Genomic DNA, 23,232 nt, shown 5'->3' on the forward strand with positions numbered 1-23,232 from the left:
TATAAAACGGAGGAAGCAGTGTGCATTAATATTTATGAGTCAACACTAAAAGGCTCTGCTCTTTATCTTTAAGTATTTAGTAAGTTCTGTTATTGATTGTGAGGAGAGTGCTATGTGCAGAGGCTGGAGCAGAGAGGTCATACTGACTGATTCAGACCTGAGAGGTCACTGCTCACAAATTAGTCTGTTGATGGGTCAGTGAGAGGGGTCGGGAACCCGCAGGAAGAGGTCAGGGGTCAAGTTTGTGCAAACATAAACTCACCGTGTTGCAGCTACTGTCAGGAGCTGTGCAGGATGCAGTCATCTTACATAGGGGTGTATAGTAGCCTTTTCCAGTCGTCCCTTTCCTCCCTGATTTGCTACTACTGGTGGCTTAGCTGGATATATAGCTTAACGCGTGCAGTTGTAAAGGAGGAGTAAAAGTTGATCCAGTCGGTCCAATGACCATTTATCGTTATTGATGTAGATAGAATGTTACAAAAAAACTTGAGGTAAAACAAAACAAACAATTAAACTAAAGCAGTCTCTTATATGGTAGCAAACGGCTTGTTTGGCACCACTCATGGCACCATACAGCACACCACCACGAGGTCAAAAGACCGTTTCCCTCTCAGGCCACGCCCACTGCTGTAGCTTCCTGCCTTTCCCCTTGGGCTCCACCTTCAGCCTCCTAACTGTCCTTTAGGTGGGGGTAGACAGACCTGTGGCCATATTACTCATTCATTCATCCACACACACACACACACACACACACACACACACACACACACACACACACACACTCACTACTATTCACAAGAAAAAAACATGAAATAACCCCAAAGCTCAATTTGGCTCCTACATGGTGAATAAAGAGATGGATAAAGTATGAAAAAAGAGCTTTTTTAAAGAAATGTTGTAGCATCATATTACTATGGGTTTTTGGGAACAAGGCAACTATATCAACATTTGCTAATACTTGTTTTTAGTCATGCTAACATCAACATTTCAGCTTGTTTAATACTTTGGTGTATGACAAAATACCAATGACATTCCAATGTAATGCTAAACAAAGTTGGTGAACATGGTAAACTTTATACTTGCCAAAAATGTTAAATGGACTGCATATATATATAGTGCACAAAGCACTTAATAAATTAGCATGTTAATATCCAAGTGAGCCTGGTTTCAGTCTTAACTGAAAGAGAGACAGAGCAGGGACCCCCTACATATATTGTAGAAAATGAAGTTGCATATTAAACTGGGTCTACAATTACATGTAGGGGCGGCCTAAAGATTTTTACATACCTTTTTTTGCATAGAATACTAAGCTTTTGAAATAGCCTTATCATTGTTGGCATGCTTTTATTAACCGAGTTTTCATTTTCAAACATACACGTGGCACAGTAAATCCTCAGGATGAACTGTATCTGTGGATGGCTACCTTAGTGACTACCTTTCCTATAGGCCAGTAAGCCTATCCTCAGTGGGGATTTATATTTGCTAATAATATGCTGGATTCATGTTAAGACTTTATAATGTTTGAAAAAACTTTCAAAAATTAACAATAATTTGGAGGCCCCCCTGCATTGACTCTGAGGACCCCCTAGGGGTCCCTGACCCCCGGTTGAATATCCCTGGTCTAAATGAAATACACATGGTAAAGCCTAATTTTGTATACTCCTGTGTGAATTAAATACTTGACAAATGAAAAGTACTGAGTATTGTCTTTTTTTATTAAGAACCTTAGTGCAAAATGAACGTATAGAAAAATATACATGATAGAAATTTGTACATAATTTTGACAATATACTGTATATTGTCATATCGCTTAGCCCGTCCTGTTAGCATGCTGACGTTAGCATTTAGCTCAAAGCACCACTGTGCCTAAGTACAGCCTCACAGAGCTGCTTTCATGGGGATATACTTTTATCACAACATTTTAAAAATGAAACAATTACTCATCACATTTACTCTCTACTACGCCTGCTTTTATAATAACACAATTCTATCATCTTATTCATATTCGATTCCTTTAGTCCTTCATCTTTGAACAACGTCATCTGGCTTCACTTTCCTTAAAAAAAAAGGCTTGCTTGTGTTATTTTTTTGTGAGATTGTTTTACAGTGTTGAAATTGGGTTGTGCAAAAGAGAAAGCTACTTTAATCTACCGTGCGGGCAGGCAGTGTGCAGATATTTTCTATCGCTCCATTACCTCCCTATTGATTGAAGGACTGGATTTGATGTGTTAATCCGCTCTCCCTGGTAAAAGAGTCCTGTCTGTAGAGACACTAAACACACACACGCGCACACACACGCACACACACACACACACACACACACACACACACACACACACACACACACACACACACACACACACTACCACTTGCGCTGACTGAAAAAAAGTAATCAACAGAGAATTCTACAAGGTTCCTTATTCACCTTGCAGTCTTCTGAAAGCCTTTGATCAAGAAGTGCTTAGGTTTCACATAAACTGTTGGATACCTTTCAGAGACCATGCTAAGCACACAGCTACTTGGGGGATTTAGCCTACTTTAATGCCTGTTTTCAGAGCTTCTCTGTGGTATTTGAGCCAACACGTTAGCTGAGGTGCATGGCGAGTTATGAACTGCCACACAAGTAGATATTGCGGAGGCCAACGAAATGCATGATTGTCATGAAATATTGGCTAAACCCAAAGGCTCTTCTTTGTTGTTCCACAACAAAGCAGCGTGCCTTCAAGTGGCTTTTGTCAGCTCTTCTTAATGTTATGCTCTTTGCATTAAATCATGTGGAAAGGTCAGTGTGAGAGCATCAAAAATTAAACCAATACATTCTGTAAGATACTCTGTTTCCTAAATAATATAATAGCATGATCTGAACTGAATTTTAGTCAGTGATCCAAAATGAGAAGAAGAAAACAAATATATATATATATATATATAACAAATAGATATTAGTTATTTAGTAATAAATAATAAAATCTCTACATCCTATTAAGCTTCTTATCCATCCGCCAAGTTTACACACTTGGTCAAATTAAATATCAACAAAATGACAAATACGCTTCATTTCCAATAACTGTGTCCCATTTCTGTGCCATCTTTCTGACTGACGAGACATCTTTGTTTGGAAACACTATCCTACTCTCCCAAGTCCTGAGACACCGAGAGTGAAATAAGCCATTTTGAAATCTTATTAAATAAACATGTTTGTGAGTTCGTCTGCATCGACTGTATACGTGCCTCTTTGTCTCATACATGTATAATGTGTTGACACTCCCATAGTACACTGTGATTAAAACAAATGCAATTTTCAGAGTACACTTTGTCGAGCAAAGTTGCCTGTAACGTTGATTAATTTATTCCTTCTGAGCGTCCCGTTTCCTTTGTTTAGTTACAGTAAACACTTCTTTTCCAAACCACAGTATGCCATAGTGCATCCTTCTCTTCCTATTTTTGTTGTTGACATACAGCAGGCTTTCTTTTTTCATTTACTTAACTCCTGGATTCATTGCCCCTTCCTTTTCTCTGGATAGAGGGAATCCCTGCACTTGCAGGAAGACAATGTCAGACTTACCTCTTGGCCAAAATTCACCGTCTCCACGTTTTTCAGTGGCCAGCGCAGTATTGACAAAACAAAAAAAAGCAACACTCACATGAGAGCACCGCCACCCCCATGAATCAAAGCGCAGAGCAGCGAAAGGTTAAAAGCTCCTGGGGCCTGCAGACACATTTTTCAGGGGGGGGGCGGGTAATAGGATCAGGGCTTCCATAACTCCCCAGAACAGCCAATCCTCCCTCGTTTCTGCCCGTTTACCCTTCAAAGAGAAAGTTTGTGTGTCTGTGACGGCTGGTCAAGGGGTTAAGAGAGGAAAGTGCATTTTTCCGGTCACAAACTCAATTTCCTTGGTGAGCTAAAGAGGCCATGCTTTAAAACCCAGAGCATAAAGCCTGTTTAATTTGTCCCACATACAGTATCCTCCTGAACCTCTCACTCTGGTACAGACAGAGTCCTGATTGCTAAAGCTGAAGAGCCAGCAGCAAAAGAATGTCTATCCAGCTATTTTTCTCTGAATCTTGACCCTTTGTAACTATAATAATAACACACTCTGTATTCATTCATGCTTCTGTGTCATCCTGTCTTCATGTTGTTATCTTAATGTGGAAAATTTGTCAGCAAAGGAAATGAGGCCAAACAAATTAACCCTTTCTCATTTTTAGCAACTACAATATGTTATTTTACATGACAGCACTTTTCCCTGTACATGCTGTGTTTTATAGTACATGCCCTGATCTGTAATATAAGGTTAACAGAGACGAGGGAACCAAGAAAAGAACAGAAACACAGAAACTGACAAACGTATACTAACAGAGTACCAGCCTAGTCACACTAGCATTTATAGAAGTGACATTTCTGAGCAAAATTGGCAAGCACTGTGGGCCACTGTAGCCGGCAGTTAACCGATAAATTATAAGAGTCTATAGCCGTTTTCTCATATGAACTCCGGCAATGTCCAACGAATCAGGTGCAGAAATTGTCCGAAGTTTCCCTCTCACACATGTAGCACACAACAGGAGATTATCAGACACATTCTCACGTAGGCCTACCGAAAATACTCTGTTTGGTTAACGCAGACAACACTGTAGTCACGTAGCCAGTTCATAATTTGGTCATAATCAACGAGTCCCTTGCCGTTCCTTGAAATTGTCTGATGATTTCGCCAACTTCCATTATTAACAGAAGTTCCTGAATCTTGTCATCTCTCCAGTTTAGTCTATATCCACGATCTTCCACTTCTGGGATTGTTCCAGTGCCGCAGGAAATTCCGCCGGATGCATGTCTTTTTGCCGATGTTCGTTTCCTTCCGCTTTCTTTGTGTTGTAATTTTAAACTCCGGTCGATTTATGACGACTGTAGTTAACTGCTTCTCAGATCTCATGCATGGTAAATTGAGACAGCTAGCTAGACTATCTGTCCAATCTGAGTTTTCTGTTGCACGACGTACACATTCCACCAAAACAAGTTTCTTCCTGAGGCTATTTTGCAGCAGCTCCATGCTGGCGATTGTGATTGGTTTAAAGAAAGGCCAACAAACCAGAGCCCATCCCGGAATGCTGTGTGGACTAGCCAGACCCTCCTCCACAGCGCTGTGGAGGAAGGTCTGGCAAAACTAGACTACTCCAGTTAGACATTTTCGTTGCAGTCTTCGTGTAAATCACCCTTCTTCTTCACCCTTGCATCCTTGTTTTCTTCCAGTTTTGTGCGAGCCACGATAGAAACGTCATCAACACGCCCATTCGCTCGCTGTGAATTGTCCGGACAATGACCTGCTCTACAGTATTCACACATGGGCTCAATCGGACATTATACAAACTTTGTACTAAGGAGCTGGCAGGGTAAAGACTTTGTAATGTCTGGTCCAACTGATTCAGTCATTTGAGTTCTCACATACAGCTCCGGGTAATGTCTAGATTGAAGGACATGGAGAAACAAGTTAACCAGCCTTCCCCTGTGAAAAGAAACCTCTGCATGTTGGATATTCTGGCAAAAAGCTCTGTAGTACAGACAAGAAAAGGTGGTCATGTAAACACAGACCACAGCAGATCCCAGGGGATGTGTATTGTGTATGTGGTGTTCTGGTTTATCTGCTGTAGGAAAACTTTAAAACACTGTAACTGTTAAAGGAATAGTTCTGGGTAATACACTTGTTTGCATTCTTTCCGAGAGGATCAACGCTAATCACTTATCAATCTGTGTGAGGTGTGTAGCTTAGCTCAGCATAAACTGGACGCAGTTAGCCTGGCTCTGTCCAAAGTTACAACAACTACACCACCCAGCAGCTCTAAAAGCTGACTAATTAACATGATGTATCTTGTTTGATTAACCTGTCCATGAACAGAAATGTGAAAACAACACTTTCCACTTTTGTTTACATTGTTGGGTTGGATTTTCTCAAGTTCTCTGTTCACATCTGTGGATGTATTTTATCTGTAGTTATTTTAAATATGCCCTCTGCATGAGGCTTTGACACAGTGGTAATCTGGGCTAAAAGTAACACTACTACTCACCATGGCCTTTTGTATCGCGTACACGCCTCTACAATGTGATCAATTATCACTGTGCCTCTGAGGCTACATGCTTGAGTGCCTGAACTGCTCGTCTGATGACTGGGGGCCAATACATTTTAGCCGTCATCACTTGAGCGAGAACACTGTCCCTGATAATTAAAAGAGCTCCATTGTCATGCAGCAGAGCTGCTGTTCCTACTATGCATGCGGAGCTGAGATCAGATGACAATGACAGGCCGAGTGTGAAGCGGAGCCTGGGAGTAGGTGACGAGGGGGCAGGGTCCCTGAGGGTGACCTCGACCAGGCTTCGCTTACCAGCTGCTGCCTGAAACGGGACACCCGAGCCCCTCCGCTGCCATCCACCTGGATCACTTACCTGACACGAACATAGACTATGCTGCATACACATTGCTTTCTTTCAGGCAACATAAATTTTAGTGTCATCTGTGGGCCAATGTTATGGAGTTTTAGACTCAGGGCTTACGATGTCTTTTTGTTAAGGGTCTTGTCTTCTTTGACTGTAATTTCTCCCAGTTTGGACATGAGTTCAGTCAGGAAGATTACACTTTTGCATGCTTAGGCCTTCTTTATTTCTCACGCATCTGCATTCAATCCTCACACACATGCTCACTCATTATTCCTTGCTGTCCTGTCCGGGGCTGTCAATTTTCTTATTGACTGCTCTCATCAGCTGATCTCGTGTATCCAATAGCTCAGCGACACACCTACATTGTAAGCCTATTATCCTGCTGCTGCCTCTGTTTCAATATGATTCTCTCTCTTCCTTTTGTACATTTATGCTGATGTTATGTGCTGTATGCTGTACGTTCACGGCTGTTACACTGTTTAAATCTGTTCTCCTCTCTGTTGTTGTTGTTGTTGTTGTTGTTGTTGTCAGCAGCAGCTGTCATTTCAGTGCAAATCGTGTGCCCCTCCTGCTCTCCATCGCCGTCAGTCTTCGCAGATTCTTCAGCTCCATCAGCCTCAGCCATCAGAATCTTTTAGCCACCACCACCACTACCAGTGTCTGGACCTCATGAGGGGATTTATCTTGCTGCTGCTCAGGGCAGACGCCCCTCATTTACAAAGCTCTCTATAAGCGCCACGTAAAAGACTTTCTACCAAAACTTAAATATCACTTATCATCTGTTATAATAAACATTCATCTTTACTTCAATCTCATTATTTTACCCTGCCAGTGATGAGCTTCACCAGGAAGTTAAAATGCATGGCAATGCAGATGTTCACAGGTATTCTCTCATCTCATCATTTGGCCATATAGAGGTTGGAAATTAAAGTGCTCATATTATGCTCATCTTCAGGTTCAAAATTGTATTTAGAGGTTATACCAGAATAGGTTTATATGGTTTAATTTTCAAAAAACACCATATTTTTGTCGTTCTGCACATTGCTGCAGCTCCTCTTTTCACACTGTGTGTTGAGCTCTCCGTTTTAGCTACAAAGTGAGACATCTCACTTCTGTTCCATCTTTGTTGGGAGTCGCACATGCGCAGTAGCTAGGTAAGGACTACTAGCCAGTCAGAAGCAGAGTATGAGGGCATGCCATGCTAGCAGCTAGGTGAGCATTATAACGTGTTACAAAGTGACGCACGTTTGTCACGGAAGTAAAGGCTGGACTACAATAGAGCTGTTTGGAGCAGTTTGTGAACAGTGTTTTCTCTGGAAGATGGTAAGTCCCTTTGGGGTGGACTTTGGGCTTTTTCACTTTGTAAACCTATAACGTGCACAAAAAAGATATAAAACAAGCCAAAAAGCATAATATGAGCACTTTAAAATAGAGAAAATGCTCGGCAATATGACACGATCAATACAGCAAGTTTAAAGCTAAATAATATCATAATTGTTGTTTACTAGCCCAGAATGGATGAATCAAACTTTAAAGCATTTCTGTTCATTGATCTGTTTCATTTCTGGTGTTCTATCGGTGTATAATTCAGAGAAGACACCAGTAAAATGACTACTATTGTTTCCCAAAGTGTGGTTTCTGTGGTTGCCAAAGAGTTGAACCATCACCCACTCAGGCAGCAGCACCAAATAGCTGCGTTGACATTGGAAACAATGGAAGTGGCTGCGGTGGCAACTGCTTTCCGTCTAAAAGTATTTTTACCGCATCAAAGCCCTCGCTGGCCTTCCACCAGCGAATATAGCCAAATGTGTGCTGGAATGCACAAGCAAACTGGAGGTACCACTACTGGGACTTGAACCCCATGTTTCTGTTACATTGGCCTAAACAAATCAATTTCATCTGATTTATAAGATGCTAATTCTGTGCTTGTTATATATGTTTTGTGTCACTATTTGTCTGTAAATGTGTTAGGACAGGCAGGATACGCTTGACAAAAGCCATTTTTTAATTTCACTGAGCTTTTCTTTGTTAAATAAAGGTTAAATACCATGTACCAGCATGACCACGGAGCCTGCTGAGAAAAGGGCACCACGTTAAGAAATGTCCACAAAGTTTACGACTGTTTTTCAAAGGCCAGGCGGCGTTATATGCAGCAATGCATCACACTCAAACACACCTTACAGCAGTCAGCGTGTGGCGAAATACTTGACAGCACGTGTAAATGATCCTCCATACAACCTCGCTGATTACTGTGGCATCCCCAGAAACAAATCCATCACCTGATTACACCCAAACCTTTACGGCAACACACAAAGTAACACACTGCCATACCTGTCATATTTATTTTAGAGTGCGAGGGCCTCTGTTTGTAGCAGCCAGAGCTTGTGCATACTTTACCCAATGACCCCCACAGCACTCTCATTTGTCAGAGCAAGACAAACCTTAACTAAAGTCAAGGAGTGGAGGAACCCCCCCCAAGTTCGGTGGAGCGACAGAATGGGGAGTGACGCTAGATAAACACACACAGTGTTATATATCATAGGGTGCTTAATGTTAAAAAACCCACTCCCCAAGAGGTTAAAAAACAACTGACTAAATCAGATTCAGTTGACCAAAGGGACAAATTTGCCTCATTCGCTGCTGTGAAGACCAACAGCTCAGATTCCCCATCGCCTGCTCTCCATCTTTAAGTCAATTGCGCCAAGATTGCAAAAGTGTGCCATGACCTGCCTCACCAAAATGCACAGTCTGAGAGGTAATATTGAATCTGTCTGTAACACCTCATAAAGGCTCTCCTCTATGGGAGTTCATGTTGGCTTTCCCCAGTAACACTTTGCCTCCACAGCCTTAGGTGATAAATAATTACTTGTCGGAGACTTGACTTTTTTTCTGTGGCGTTTGCATGCTGTCCCTTCTCTCAGCATTGTGGCACTCTGAAAGCGTCAATTATTAACGAGCTGCTTTTTTGCCTCAGTGTGTGTACTCTGTCTCTGTGTTTGGATTTTTGTGTTGTTTCTGTGCGAATAATACCGCAGACATTTGTTTTAGGTTGCATGCATGAATGTGGGTTGACAGATGATTATACTCAAATAACTTCCTGTTTGTTATTTGTATGAAGTCTTTATGTCTTTGTGTTTGAGAGTCAGCGAGGGTTTCTGAAGGAGAGGTAAGGGGGGTGAAAGTGAGCCAAAGTGTAAAGAGGTTGGTGAGTTTTTCAGCCAGAATCAGAATCAGAATCAGTTTTAATGGCCAAGTGTGAACACAAACAGAGAACTTGACTCCGGCTTTTGGTTTCTCTCAAAGTACACACACAGAAATACACATATGGCTCAAAACAACAAGACTGTTTGACTTCTATGTGCAGATATGTGTATACTTGTATATGAGAAAGTGAATATGTTAATACACATACATGTAGACAAACATCTGTATAAGGATTGTAAGATAACAGTTTGCACCATGTTTGCATCCATCATTAGTATAAGGGGCACGCAGATCTGATGTGTGTCTGTGTATGTGTGTGTGTGTGTGTGTGTGAGACGACCTCTGAGCATGATGGGCCAATGTCTGTAATGAGTGGGAGGTAAACAGGGACGAGTTCTCATTTATTCATAAGGCAAACAGAGACTGTGCAGTGAATGGGAATAAGTATGTAATGATTTATTTAAAGCTATTTGTTTCAGGCCACACAGACTAATTTCTCTCTTTATTCAACTCTGTGCCCCCATGTCTCTGGATATACTTCTCCTTTGTACTATGTCAAAATAACAAACGGAGCTATTTGTACCATCTCACCTTATGAGGCTTATGATTATATTAGGAAATGTTTATCTAGAACATAATGTTTCAAGGTTGTTTGTCTTCCTGTATGCATGACTCTAACAATACTCAGGTTTCTGCATTTTGTGTGTGATTTTTTTGACATCCGGTTTCATTCTCCTCAGCAGTTCAGAATCTACTTTGGTGTCTGGCTGCATGTATCACTCCACGCTGGATTTGGCTTCTCTATCTGATCACCAATAAAATGTATACTTTGACTTTCATTACAGCGCATAAAGTTATGTGCTATTTATTGACAACATTTCATCCAGATACCCAAATACTTCTGTGCAGAGTCTGGCAAACTCACTGTGACAACAAGACTCTGGGAAGTCACTGCGCCTATTCTTTGTGAAGAAACAGTTACAGCACGTAACTCGCCATAAAACCACAAACTTTCATTTTTACATTTCTTTTAGTATGCGGATGAACTAAACTATCAAACATACATCATGTTTGTTATTAAGCTTTGGAGCTGTTGGTAGGTGGATTGTTTTTTTTTACTTTGGACGGAGCTAGGCTAGCTGTTTCCCCCTATTTCCACTATTTATGCTAAGCTAAGCTTATTGCCTCCTGGCTCTTGCCTCAGACTTAATACATATACACACATTCACAAACACACACACACACACACACACACACACACACACACACACACACACACACACACACACACACACACACACATATATATATATATATGAGTGACCAGTCAACAAATCAGCTAATTGTACCACAGGGTGTTCCAGTTTATTTAGAAGTAACCCAGGGGATATTTTGGTTTCTGAGAACCAGAATAAGAGCTGTGTACATGCAAAAACACAACACAACTGAGACCTGATATAACCTAGAAACCAATATCCATGCATGACTAAAAGGTTCCAGTGTTGAGTGGCAGGGCTGACAGAACCTTCCACTAACAGGGCAAACTTCTCCTCCCTTGAGGACGCTTGGGCTCTACCCCTCAGACGATCTGGCCGTCTTGTTTAGAGGCCTGTCACCCTGCTTTCCATCCAGGAGAAGGAAAATTTGAGCTTAACATGAACACATCTTTAATCATGTGTCAGGATCAATTATCACCCTTTGAAAAGCAGCAGCTCTTTTGAAGAAGGTTCTTTTAAGGAGAGATGCGTGAAAACTTAGAAGAAGTCAAAACGCACATGTCTGGAAAGAGTCCTGCTCCCAGACAATCTTAATTGCTAATTTTGTGTGTTGTCTGCTATACTCCGGGCACAGAAATGACAGTTCAAAGAGCAGTCATTCACTTTATTACTAGCATGCAAACCGTTGGTGAAATGCCTTTTCATCACGAACAAACAATTGGTCATTTTCATGAGAATGTCTTTAAACCTAATACCAACAATTTTGCTGCAGCATAACTAAACATTTCTTTCTGTACGTACATTTTTTTTTTTTTGTATGCAGGCCACAATCTTTCTATTCTGTCACAACGAGGAAAATCTGCAGTGTGGTTTAAAAAATTAAAGTATAGAAACGAAAACTCTGCCGCAGAAAATATGAAAGTCTTTCTTTCCCCATTTGAATCTGTACAACGAATCGAACTGTTGATGCATGCTATACTGTATGTTTAATGTAAATGCATATATGTTTACTGGCCTGGAGGTTACTGAGTATGAAACACAGGTTTCTTGGTTACAGCTGGCCACAGTGCACCAGATAACAGTCGAAAATTCTGCTTTGAAGTTTGAAGATCACCCTTTAAGATACACAGTCCACGATAGATAAAGCAAACTTGAAATTGAAAGTGCGACTCGGTCACCCCCCCTCGGCTGTTTTGATTAAGGCTGTGTGTGGAGCGTGCCTGCCAGAGATATTTGCTCAGACTTGGCCAGGGATTAAGGGCTTCTCTTCTGGGATCCAGAGGTCTGATCCCCTCCATGTCCCTCCGCGGGGCACAAGTGGGTGGCGACTGCGTTCGTGTGTGTGAACGATTTCATATGCGTATATGACACAGCGTGAAGCCACGTCTGCATGTATGTATATATAAGTGTGTGCACTTAAAGGAAAGATGCACAAACCATTCTGAGTTTGTGTCTCACTGCTGCCTTCTTCTTCAAAGCAACCTCTATGATCCCCTCACTTCATCGTTTTACATGGCCTATATGATGCTCGTGGCACCTCACATGCAAGCGCACAAGTACACATACACAAGTGCTGGTGGGTTGTTATTGTACAGCCCACCCATCTTTGTGCCACACTCCTGTAACGCCTGTGTGTGCAAAAACAGGCTCAGAGTTGCGTGTATGGAAAAGGGGGTCTGGATGAGTGGAGGTTTTGGTGGCTTAGTTACAGTTTAAAGGGTGGTGGTGGGGGTACAAGTTAATTGTGCACAGGTGACTCCACACAGGTGCTCTTGCGTCTTTACACGTGTTTGTGAGAGAGAGTGATGCCACATTGATGGAGTAAAAAGAAACATAAAAGGGGAAATATAAGAAGAAAGAAAAGTGGATCACAGAGATTTGCGAGGCTACCAGAAATGCCTGTCTTTCTGCAGCGGCTCGCCCCACCCTCAAAAAACCACCACATGCGGTCAGCTGTTTTTCAATAGACAGACTGCAAGTTCTCTCCAGGTCCGTGCCATTGATATTGAGCTGAATGCTCTCTGACAGGGGTGGTCTGTACGCCGTCCCGCAGCAGATGTTGCCGTTCCATTTTCTCTTTCATAGTTAGCTGCCCTTCAGAGAATTGAGCGGGAGGATGAAAACTGTCTCTGTTTATTACTGTGAGGAACCGTCGCTGAAGAGGCCCCGCTGACCCACTCAGGAAGGAATAACAAGCAAATTGTACAAGTCAACAAATGGACATCAGCCTTCCTTTCCCTCTGCTCCCGCAACTCAGCTAAAGTCACAACATCATTTTAGCACGCTGACGATCAGCATGAATAAGCTTCAGAAATGTGTTGCCTTTCAACAGGTTCCCTCGTCTCATCGGGGTTCGTCTACTAAGTGCCTGTCAGGGCAATTTCTCTAATCAGTCAGCCGACTGCGGGAGGGAAAAGGCCGAGACATTCCTGTAGCATAGAAAAACATACAGGTGGAGTGGAGGAGCACTGAAACGATGGACATGTGGGGAGAAAAGGACAATTGTGTTTGGGGGCGGGGGGGTAGAGACATCTTTAGAGCTGCAAAGATTAATCGATTAATTGTCAACTCTTACATTAATCGCCTAACTATTTTGATAATTGATTAGTCGGTTTTGGTAATTCTTTAAGACAAAAGTAAAAATTCTTTGATTCCAGCTTGTTAAATGTGAATATTTTCTAGTTTCTTCTCTCCTCTGTGACAGTAAACTGAATATCTTTGAGTTGTGGACAAAACAAGACATTTGAGGACGTCATCTTGGGCTTTTGGGAAACACTGATCCACATTTTTCACCATCTTCTGACATTTTATAGACCAAACAACTAATCGTATAATCGAGAAAATAATCAACAGATTAATCGACTATGAAAATAATCGTTAGTTGCAGCCCTGGACATCTTTACAGAAAAAGACATAAGTAGAGAGCTTGTCCCTTCAGGCATAAGCTGTGATTGACATACTGTATCACTACAACATTAAGACGTTATTCTGTACAGTGACAGAGGCATGTTTGCGGTTTCAAGCTGTTTACTATAGTCTTACATTGCCAGACCTTCCTCCACAGCAGGGTCTGGCTAGTCCACACAGCATTCTGGTGATGGGAGAAAAACGTGCTCTGGTTTATTGGCATTTCTTTAAACCAATCACAATCGTCTTGGGCGGCACTAAGCGGCGCACGGAGCCACAGTGCTGCTGCAAAATAGCCTCGGGAAGGAACTTGTTTTGGTGGAACGTGTACGTTCAAAAGTCGTGCAACAGAAAACTCAGATTGGACAGATAGTCTAGCTAGCTGTCTGGATTTACCCTGCAGAGATCTGAGGAGCAGTTAACCATAGTCCTCAGAAATCCACCGGAGTTTAAGAAGCCAACACAAAGAAAGTGAAAGGTAACAGACATCTGGCCATAAAAAGTGATATCCGGTGGAATTCCCGGCGGCAACAGACCAATCCCGGAAGTGGAACGTCGTGGATATAGACTAGTTTTACTATAAAACCATCTTCAGGAGGAGGTGGAGGTACTATATGAGAACTTTTCAACTATTAGGCCTACTATTGATAAAGGGTTTGTATCTCTACTGGCAAAATCTTTAAATCTAGGCAGGCCAAGCACAATTTTAACTGCAAATTGGTTGCCCACGACTAATTTTAGGTTCATTTCTGCCAGATCAGTTGCCATTTGACATTCAGTCTGAGGCGGAGGACGAACAATGGACGATCGGACGTATGGCACATCAGAAATTTTGTGTTCAAAAGTTGCATTTAAAACTGTTGCAAGCTTGTTTTAATATTACTGGAGTAGTGTTTTACATATTGTGGCTAACTGTAGACTAAAATGGAACTTCACTAGAAAACAGACCATATTATCCGTATCAGCCGTCTGCAAGTCCATATTCTTTTGTTTCTTCTTGCTTTAAATTACAATTACACGCACACATTAGTAGTGCTGCCTTTCTCTTTTATGCCTTTTTGAGCAAATCTCCATAATATTGTTTACATAAATACTTTATTGTAATTGTCAATGTACAAAACTTACCGGGGGGGGTTCTGTCTTCATCATCACCGGTCGATCAAACCATTTAAGCAGAAAGGGATTGAAACGTGTAGTTTAAGGTGACAAAAAATAGATTAACAGTGTCTAGCCAGTTTAAGGATTGTATGTTGTGCATAAATGATCTTCTTTTACGTTAGAGTCTACATATGAAATTAGATTTAACTGCATTTCAAAGCCAAGAGACCCAGGAGTGCAACTTTCCCCCCAAAAGCTCGTACCTCGAAGTCTTCAAGCAGCCAGGAGACCTTGAATAAGGCTTCCAGATTGCAAGCATCTTTTCTTTTTTTTTTGGGGCATTTCTGCCTTTATTTGATAGGAAAGCTGAGATATGAAAGGGGGGAGAGAGGGAGGGGGGGGGAGAAGACATGCAGGAAAACAGTCACAGCTCAGACTCAAACCCTGGACCTTCTGCATCGAGGAATAAACCTCTGCAAATGGGCACCCACTCTACCAACTGAGCTAACTGGCCACTGCAAGCATGTTTTAAAATCCTCAATGCCTACTTTGACACTCGGCCCTAGAGGCTAGACAGAGATAAGCAGAGACAATATGTGAAGGTGTACCAGTGGAGATAGGAAAGGAGCGAGGGAGTGCTCTTACGATTCTGCAGGAAGCTGAGCTTGTTAGATGCGTGAGCAGCACCGCAGTGAATTTAATGTTCCCTCCTTAACGTTGTGGACAGGGTATCCCGTTACACTGTATGCAGGCATTTTTTGAGTTGAAATAGAATCAATATATAAAAGGCGGTGTAAATAAAATATTTACATATAACATCTTTTATTCAAGGATCTTTTACTTCAAAATCCCAACAACTTTCAGAAAACAACAATCAGAACAGCACAAATAGATTGGTAATATAATCCCCCCCCCCAAAATCTATATTAGATTCCTCTCTGATGCGCACACCAAAAAAATCAACATGAGTTTGTGTCTTTTGAAGCACATCTGCTTTTAGAAAGTGGCTCACAATACAAGTAGACAGAAATTAGGAATACAACTCAGCCATTGTTCTCATGCTCCCTGGGTTTAAAAAAAAGCCTTCTACACACGCATGCACACGCACACACGCACACACGCACACACACACACACACACACACACACACACACACACACACACACACACCGCCTCGAGCCAAGGAAGGCCAGTGACATCAAGTATATTCAATTCACAAGGAGGCATGTTGAGGAAATTTGAGTCACAGTTTGGGAAGGAGGTCTTTTCCCTCCACCGGAGTCGCTGTTGCTTGAATAACAGTGAGTGCTATCTTTGTCTGTAACTTCATTAACTGAAGGTGGAAGGGAACGAGCCTCGAAATAACAAACTCACAGCTCTGGCACTAAAAGCTAAGTGGAGACAAGCGTTCCCACACTGTATAGGAAATATATATTACAACGGAGGACCTGAAATTAAAACGACGATAACATGTTTTTAGTATAAAAAACAAACCAAAACTCTAAAGGCATGGGGAAGCATATAATAATAACAATAATAATAATTATAGTAATAACAGAGCAAATAATCACTGAGGAGTTATTCAAAATACATAGATACTGCTTGAATAAATACATTTCAAAAATACATATATGTTTATCTTTTCTTTTTGCTAGAAAATTTCAAATTTGAAAGCAGCTGTGTGTGTTTAAAATATGGCATTAAATCACTCAGTAACTGCTTTTATCAAAAGCCCCTGGACACAATGTGATTTCACCCATCTTCTTAAAGAAGCACTGCATACTGTACATTATTTCTGTGTCACAGCCAAGGACTTCACACTGGGAAAAAAAAAAATATATATATTCAGATAGTGCAGGGAGATATGACGCAAATCCATCAAACGACTCAATGTGTTTTTCCGAAAGAAAATAGCTGTATGATTGTGGATTAAGATGGGAAATGTAACAGTGAAATATTGCATAGCTGGGGTGCCACTGAGAGGAGATTGGGCCTCTTTCTCTCCTGGAACAGCCACATATTGATTAGTGTTAGTGCTGAGGACGGAGTACGGGGAACACTGTTTCGGAAAAAAAAGAAATAGAAAAAATTAAGAATAAAGTCATACTATTTTCAGTAAAAAAGTTATAACATTTCAGGAATAAAAACACAATATTTTGAGTCAATGTATTTTGGCAAAAAAAAGACTTGTCCTGTAACATTTTGGTTGTTATATTCCCAAATATATTATATTTATTTGTTATATATATTTATATATTAGGAGAAAAGTCATACTTTTAACAGAATCAAATCTCACTGTGATTCCAAAAAAGTCAAGATATATGAAGTTGTATATTTATGAGAAAAAAATGAAGTTTGAACTTTTATTCAGAAAGGTAATGTTTCGAGAGTATAACAACCAAAATGTCATAATTAGATTATTATTAAATGTGCATGTTTTAGCATTGCCTGACTGGCCATAAAGGTATTTGCTTGTAAAAACCTTATTTGTTCACAAAATATTCTACTTATTTTTCATACATTTTAGGACTCAATTCTTTTAAAATTGTATATTTTTTTCGTAATGTTTGTAACATTACGACCTTTCCTGAAATATTACGACTGTATTCTCTAATCACCCCCTTAGTATCCTAATACTCCGAAAAACACATTCAGTCATCCCAGCCAAAAAAACGCCCAGTCATCTGGTAGAACTTCATGTTGAAGGGCCTGTAGAAGTCCCGTAGCCTCTGCACCACCTCAGGGTCAATGTTGGGATGGGTCCGCCCTTTGGTTTTGCCCAGGCAGTGGGGCTTGCTGCTGCCCTCTGCCTTCTTGAGGCATGGGAAACCCTTGGTCTGGTTGAAGTAAAAGTGTTTGTCTGTGATGATCCTCTTGAGCCCCAGGAAGTCCTGCACGCGGCCCAGCTCTCCGGCCGGGTCGCTGATCAGCCGCTCGCCGCTCACAAACAGGATCTGCTTCATGGGGAAGTACTGCAGCCAGTTGTCCAGGTGCTTGGCGTAGATGCCGATCTGGATGGCGCTCCATGAGGTGTCGATGAGCCCCGTAGTCCTGTTTTTGAAGGTGAGGCTCTCGAAAGAGGGGATGTCAGGCTTCTTGGACAGTGTCTGTGTGAAGTCCGAGATAGCCCTGGTGACGGGGTCCCTCACCACCACGATCAGCTTGGTGTCCCGGGACATGGCGGATATTCTGGCTGGAGCCTCTCTGGTCACAAAGTAGCTGGGGGTTTTCTCCATGGTGATCTGGCCCTCCAGGGTCTTGGGCATCAGCTCCCTGGGAGGAGAAAAATTGAAGAAGAAAAAAAAGGAAGTGAGATATTTGTTTGACCTGCACTCTGGACTGAATCCCACTGAGCAACTGTCACAGTTTTACAACCGCTCTTATTACAATAAACATTACAAACTGGATGAACTCAGGCTATGTCATCAAAAACTTTGAATCCAATCAATCAAGAATAACACTGGAAACAGTTTGTTTGTGGTCGTATATTTATTTGATGTCTATCGGGTGTCTTTTTCTCCAAGCTCAATTAGCTGCCAAGAGGTGTGACCAAATGTTGATTTGAATTTTTGGTGCAGCACCGCGCTCTGGATGTAAAATACATTCTTGTGGTGATAGTATGCAGATGCTACCTCAAGTGTTCCTTAATGTAGCCTGAGGGCTTATGAAATCAAGAAGGGGACTCCCCTGGGTCCATTTGAAAGGGGGTATTCTTTACACTCATATGGCGTGAAAAGGAGAATGTCAATCTCTATACCCATACTGTGGTAGTGCTGGTTATAAAATATTGATATTTGAGCAGAAAGGCCCTCTCGGCATAATTGATCACCTTCCTGTATTTCACTTTTCACAACAAATGGTGGAAGAACATCAGAAAAGTATTTCGACATTGCAATTTCGCCACCGGTGGATGGCGAGACATGTTCTTGTGGTGAAACATTGTATTTATTTGAAACACGTTTTGGGGAATTGATCTGTTTGTAGCTGTTATAAACAGTTCCACACACAGAGTACCTATAGTCATAGATTGTTTTTTTTATTTGTTAAATGGGTTCACCTCCTAGTGATGAAAGTATACTCATAAGTAAAGTTCAACTACACATAACCCCTCAATCAATCACACACACACACACACACACACACACACACACACACACACACACACACACACACACACACACACACACACATATATGTACAACACTATATCCCTCCCCCCAGCCCCATTCACTCACCTACTGACCCAGCCCTAAATCGATAAAAATGGGGCGACGCCTGCGAGCTAGTTCAGGCAGCCAACTCGAGCTGCACTGCGTACACACACGTGACATGCTTCAATCCCCGTATCATTTACCAAACACACCCCCTCAATTTGTCTATTTAAGCTGCACAATTTCCCCATCTCTGCCTTGTCAATGCTGCTGCTGCCCTGCACCTGTATCGCCGTTAGCCCCACCACCACCCCAGCATCCACCTGCAGGCTCCGGCCAGGGGGAAGCTACTTTATCATCACTACCCAATATCTCACGTAAACCCACACTGCGGGGAGTGATGAGGTCGGAGTCTGGCCTCCAAACATACTGTTCTGCTGTTACAATAAACATTTCAAACATGAGTTGTCTGACTGAAATGAAATCATTAAAAGCAGGAACCGTGCTGAACCAAGCTGAGGAAACGCCAACCTCACGTTACAACATTTATTTGGCGTCATGTGTGCATGAGTCCTTTCTGCCACAAACTCACAAAAAAAGATGGGAGACCAGCTAATCCGTTCGGCCTTGCCACTCCTCTTTCTCCGCTTTCCTTCTTGCCCAGTTGCCTTCACGACTGTGACCTTAAGCAAAGCGGGTAAAAGCAACCCATGAATGATTAACACGCCCTCCCTCTGCCATTTAGAGCCTCTGCAGAATACAGCTTTAAAATTCTACAAAGTACAGAATGCAGGCGTTAATTATTCATCTGCTTGGCTTGTGCTGCTTTAAGCGAGGACTGGCGCTGACAAAGTGGCCCAAGCTGCTCCCAGGGTAGACGAAGTTTGCCACCCGTGACAGAACTACTGAGACCTCAGTAAAGCAGGGAGGTCCTCGGATATTTCTGAAGAGTGCTCAACACTTCAGTTTGCTGTTTACAGGACCATGCGGTGGCAAGCTCATTCCTACTGCGGGGTGTCTTTTTCTGATGTGATGGGCATCGTTTTTTTTCTGCCTTGCAGAAAGAGGCTGGTAAACAATCATGCTCCGTTTAACATTCACAGAATGAAATCACACAGAGGGCACTGAGATCTTTGCTGAGGACAAGCTTTACACAAACAGAGCACATTTTTAAATGATACCAGCTGTCACAATGAATGTGATGGTTTCACTGCAGGCTTCACCCCCAACAAGTCCTCTAAATTAAATGACAAAACAGCTTTTAATTGCTCTCTAGAATGACAAGCATTTTCTGATCTGATGGCCCTATCAGCAGAACAACATGCAAATCACTGTTATAACAATCAAATCAATTTCTGATCTAACACAACTAGGTTTGGTTAGGTTTAGTCACAAAAACAACGTGTTTAAAGTTAGGGAATGATTGTTGTCATGGTTGAAAGAAACCAACGTTGACTGTCAGAAGAAAATGGGAAGCGACCAGTCGTACCCCCATGTCAAAATCCAACATTTTGTTGACCCAGGCCTTGGTTTTTCCTCACACTCCTTTCCTCCAAGACTGCTAAAGGTCTTTGTCACTTGTAAATGTGTAATTTTGAGCATTTTCTGAAACAAATGATGCTGTCGAGGACATTCTCATTTCCTCAGTTATTTTAACAGTTATTTTTTTCTCTCGCTTTTACAAAGAAAAAATACATGATGAAAAACAAAACATTTGGACTTTTCTTAGCACAGATATGGAACAAAATCAGTCCACAAATTAATAAAAAAATAAATAAAATAAAAAATATCTATGACAATAAAACTAAAACCATGTCAGAGGAAGAATCCCAAACTGCTGAAGAGTCACGATTACTGAGGTGACATTACTAGTGTGTCTTTGCCAAGTTTTCCTTGTGGTTGTTTCCGGGCTTTAAAAACAGCTGCTGGTTGAGCTCAGCGTATGTAGTGAAACAGATCTAAAAGCCATAAGTCAATACCTTCAGGCCAATGTCAAAACGCATCCCTGCTACGTGGCTGAGTGGATGTCCTCTGTGAGGAATGGATCACGAGGTCAGCGCAAGGGGGACACACGCAGGAAGCGGTCGATAAGAGCAAGAGCGGCAACACAGGTGCACTGATGTCTAGAACATCCTCCTGCAACGCTGACTGTTACCTGACCTCCAGAGTCCTCTCAGTATCTGCGAGCTCTCCTACAGCTGTGTAAAGAGCAGCATTGACAAGGCTCCTTTCCTCTCACATTAGCTCTGCCCCGTTGCCCCAAGAGTCCAGAGTGAGGCTGTATAATGGTGCTTTAAAACAAACCCAATGCCACCTGGGACTGCAGTGGCTGCTAAGCTGACAAGTCGATAATAAAAGAACACAGAGACTATTTATCGATGGGGGATCATCAGACGCTGGCATCTTTCTGAGCGTCTTCCTGACAAAACTGGCAACATGCTGATTTGGAAACCGCTAGACTTCTGAAACAACAACCCTTACAGTACCACAACTGTATGATGCAAAAGAGAACATTATTGGTTTATGAAAAAGAAATGAGCCCGTACTAAAGGAAGCATCCATATTTGATGGCGTCCGTCGAGCTTGTTCTGTGGTCGATGCACTCACAGCGGTGGTGTGTCGGTGCGAGGGGACTCTGGAGGGATTTTCAGGGTCAGGGAGGTATGTGGCATGGTGTGCAACATGAAGACCTCCGTGTTTGGAAGTCCAAGTACGGTCATAAGTCATAAAGCAATCATGTATCCAGGTTGATGTACGTTTTATAGTTATTGGGAGAATGCTTTCTGGTTCATCGGTGGAGTGCAGTCTTATGAAACAGGTACTGGTTTAACGCCATTTTGTTCTGTTCAAATTTAAACATCATACCAGGCCTGTATCTAATTATTGATGATTTTAATTCTTTAAATTAGGTATGCCTTAGTCTATATCCACGATGTTCTACTTCCGGGACTCTTTTTCGGCCGGATGTCGGTTACCTTCCGCTTTTTTTGTGTTGGCATTTTAAACTCCGGTTGATTTCTGAGGACTATGGTTAACTGCTCCTCAGATCTCTGCAGGGTAAATCCAGACAGCTAGCTAGACTATCTGTCCAATCTGAGTTTTCTGTTGCACGACTAAAACTACTTTTGAACGTACACATGTTCCAACAAAACAAGTTCCTTCCCGAGGCTATTTTGCAGAGGCACCGTGGCTCTGTCCGGCGCTTAGCATCATCACAACGATCATGACGACTGTGATTGGTTTAAAGAAATGCCAATAAACCAGAGCACGTTTCTCTCCCATCCCGGAATGCTGTGTGGACTAGCCAGACCCTGCTCCGCAGCGCTGTGGAGGAAGGTCTGGCAAAGCGATACTAGGTATGCCACCAATTGAGCATTGCACTCATTTTTTTTAAAAGATAATTTTTTGGCTTGTTTGGCCTTTATTTGATAGGACAGCTGAAGACAGGAAAGGGGGGAGAGAGAGAGGGGGATGACACGCAGCAAAGGGCCGTGGGTCGGTTTCGAACCCGGGCCACCGTGGTAAGGACTGAGCCTTCGTAAATGGGGCGCACGCACAACCAGGTGTGCTACCAGGGCGCAATGAGCATTGTACTTCTAATTATGTTTAGGTGTAATTATCCCTGGGTCTTTTCTGGATCAGACTCATTGTTACCTCCGCCAAGGAGGTTATGTTTTTAGCTTTGTAGTTTGTTTGTTGGTGTCTGCTACTACAGGTCTGATTTTCATGAAACTTGGTGGATGTGTGTGGCATGGGCCAAGGAAGATCCCATAAAATTTTGGGACAGATACACAAATTATTTCTCACTTTCGTTAACATTGGGAGACATTCATGTGGTGTTGGAATAATCGGAAAATTTACACTGCATTAACATTATGAAAAGGGCCTGCCTTGGTTGGGGTCTGTACTCTCATGGTGCGTTTTTAGTTCACACATTTATTTATACATGTTGCAATCGATAAGGTTTTAGAAAGGGCTCGTTTCGAATTGTTTCCTAAGTTTTAGACCTGTGGAGCCCTTTAAAGCAAAATCGGGAAATTTGAGGAGTTGAAAAAACGTTTTGTTTTTGCCAGGCAAACTATATTGTTGATTATTTGTATGCCCATCTTATCAATTAAGTGACAAATGCACACCAATGTATGTGTTATAGAAGTAAAGAACTTCAACTCTCAACTTTCAGGTTTGAGTTCGGCAAAGGAGCAAGGAACACAGGGAACACAGTTTTACAGTAAGT

The 23,232-nt window shown here is 42.0% G+C and overlaps 1 protein-coding gene across 1 annotated transcript in view; it reads right to left on the reverse strand.

The window, feature by feature from the left end:
- Positions 1-15,665: 15,665 nt before the first annotated feature.
- LOC144536637 (heparan sulfate glucosamine 3-O-sulfotransferase 3A1-like) overlaps positions 15,666-23,232 on the reverse strand; it is a 35,662-nt gene continuing 28,095 nt past the window's right edge. Inside the window, exon 2 of the mRNA XM_078279875.1 lies at positions 15,666-18,120. Within this exon, the coding sequence (XP_078136001.1) occupies positions 17,499-18,120 (622 nt within the window). The 3' untranslated portion in view covers positions 15,666-17,498. The remainder of the gene's footprint in view (positions 18,121-23,232) is intronic.

The sequence above is a fragment of the Sander vitreus genome, chromosome 21 (genome assembly GCF_031162955.1).
Source record: "Sander vitreus isolate 19-12246 chromosome 21, sanVit1, whole genome shotgun sequence".
NCBI lineage: Eukaryota > Metazoa > Chordata > Actinopteri > Perciformes > Percidae > Sander > Sander vitreus.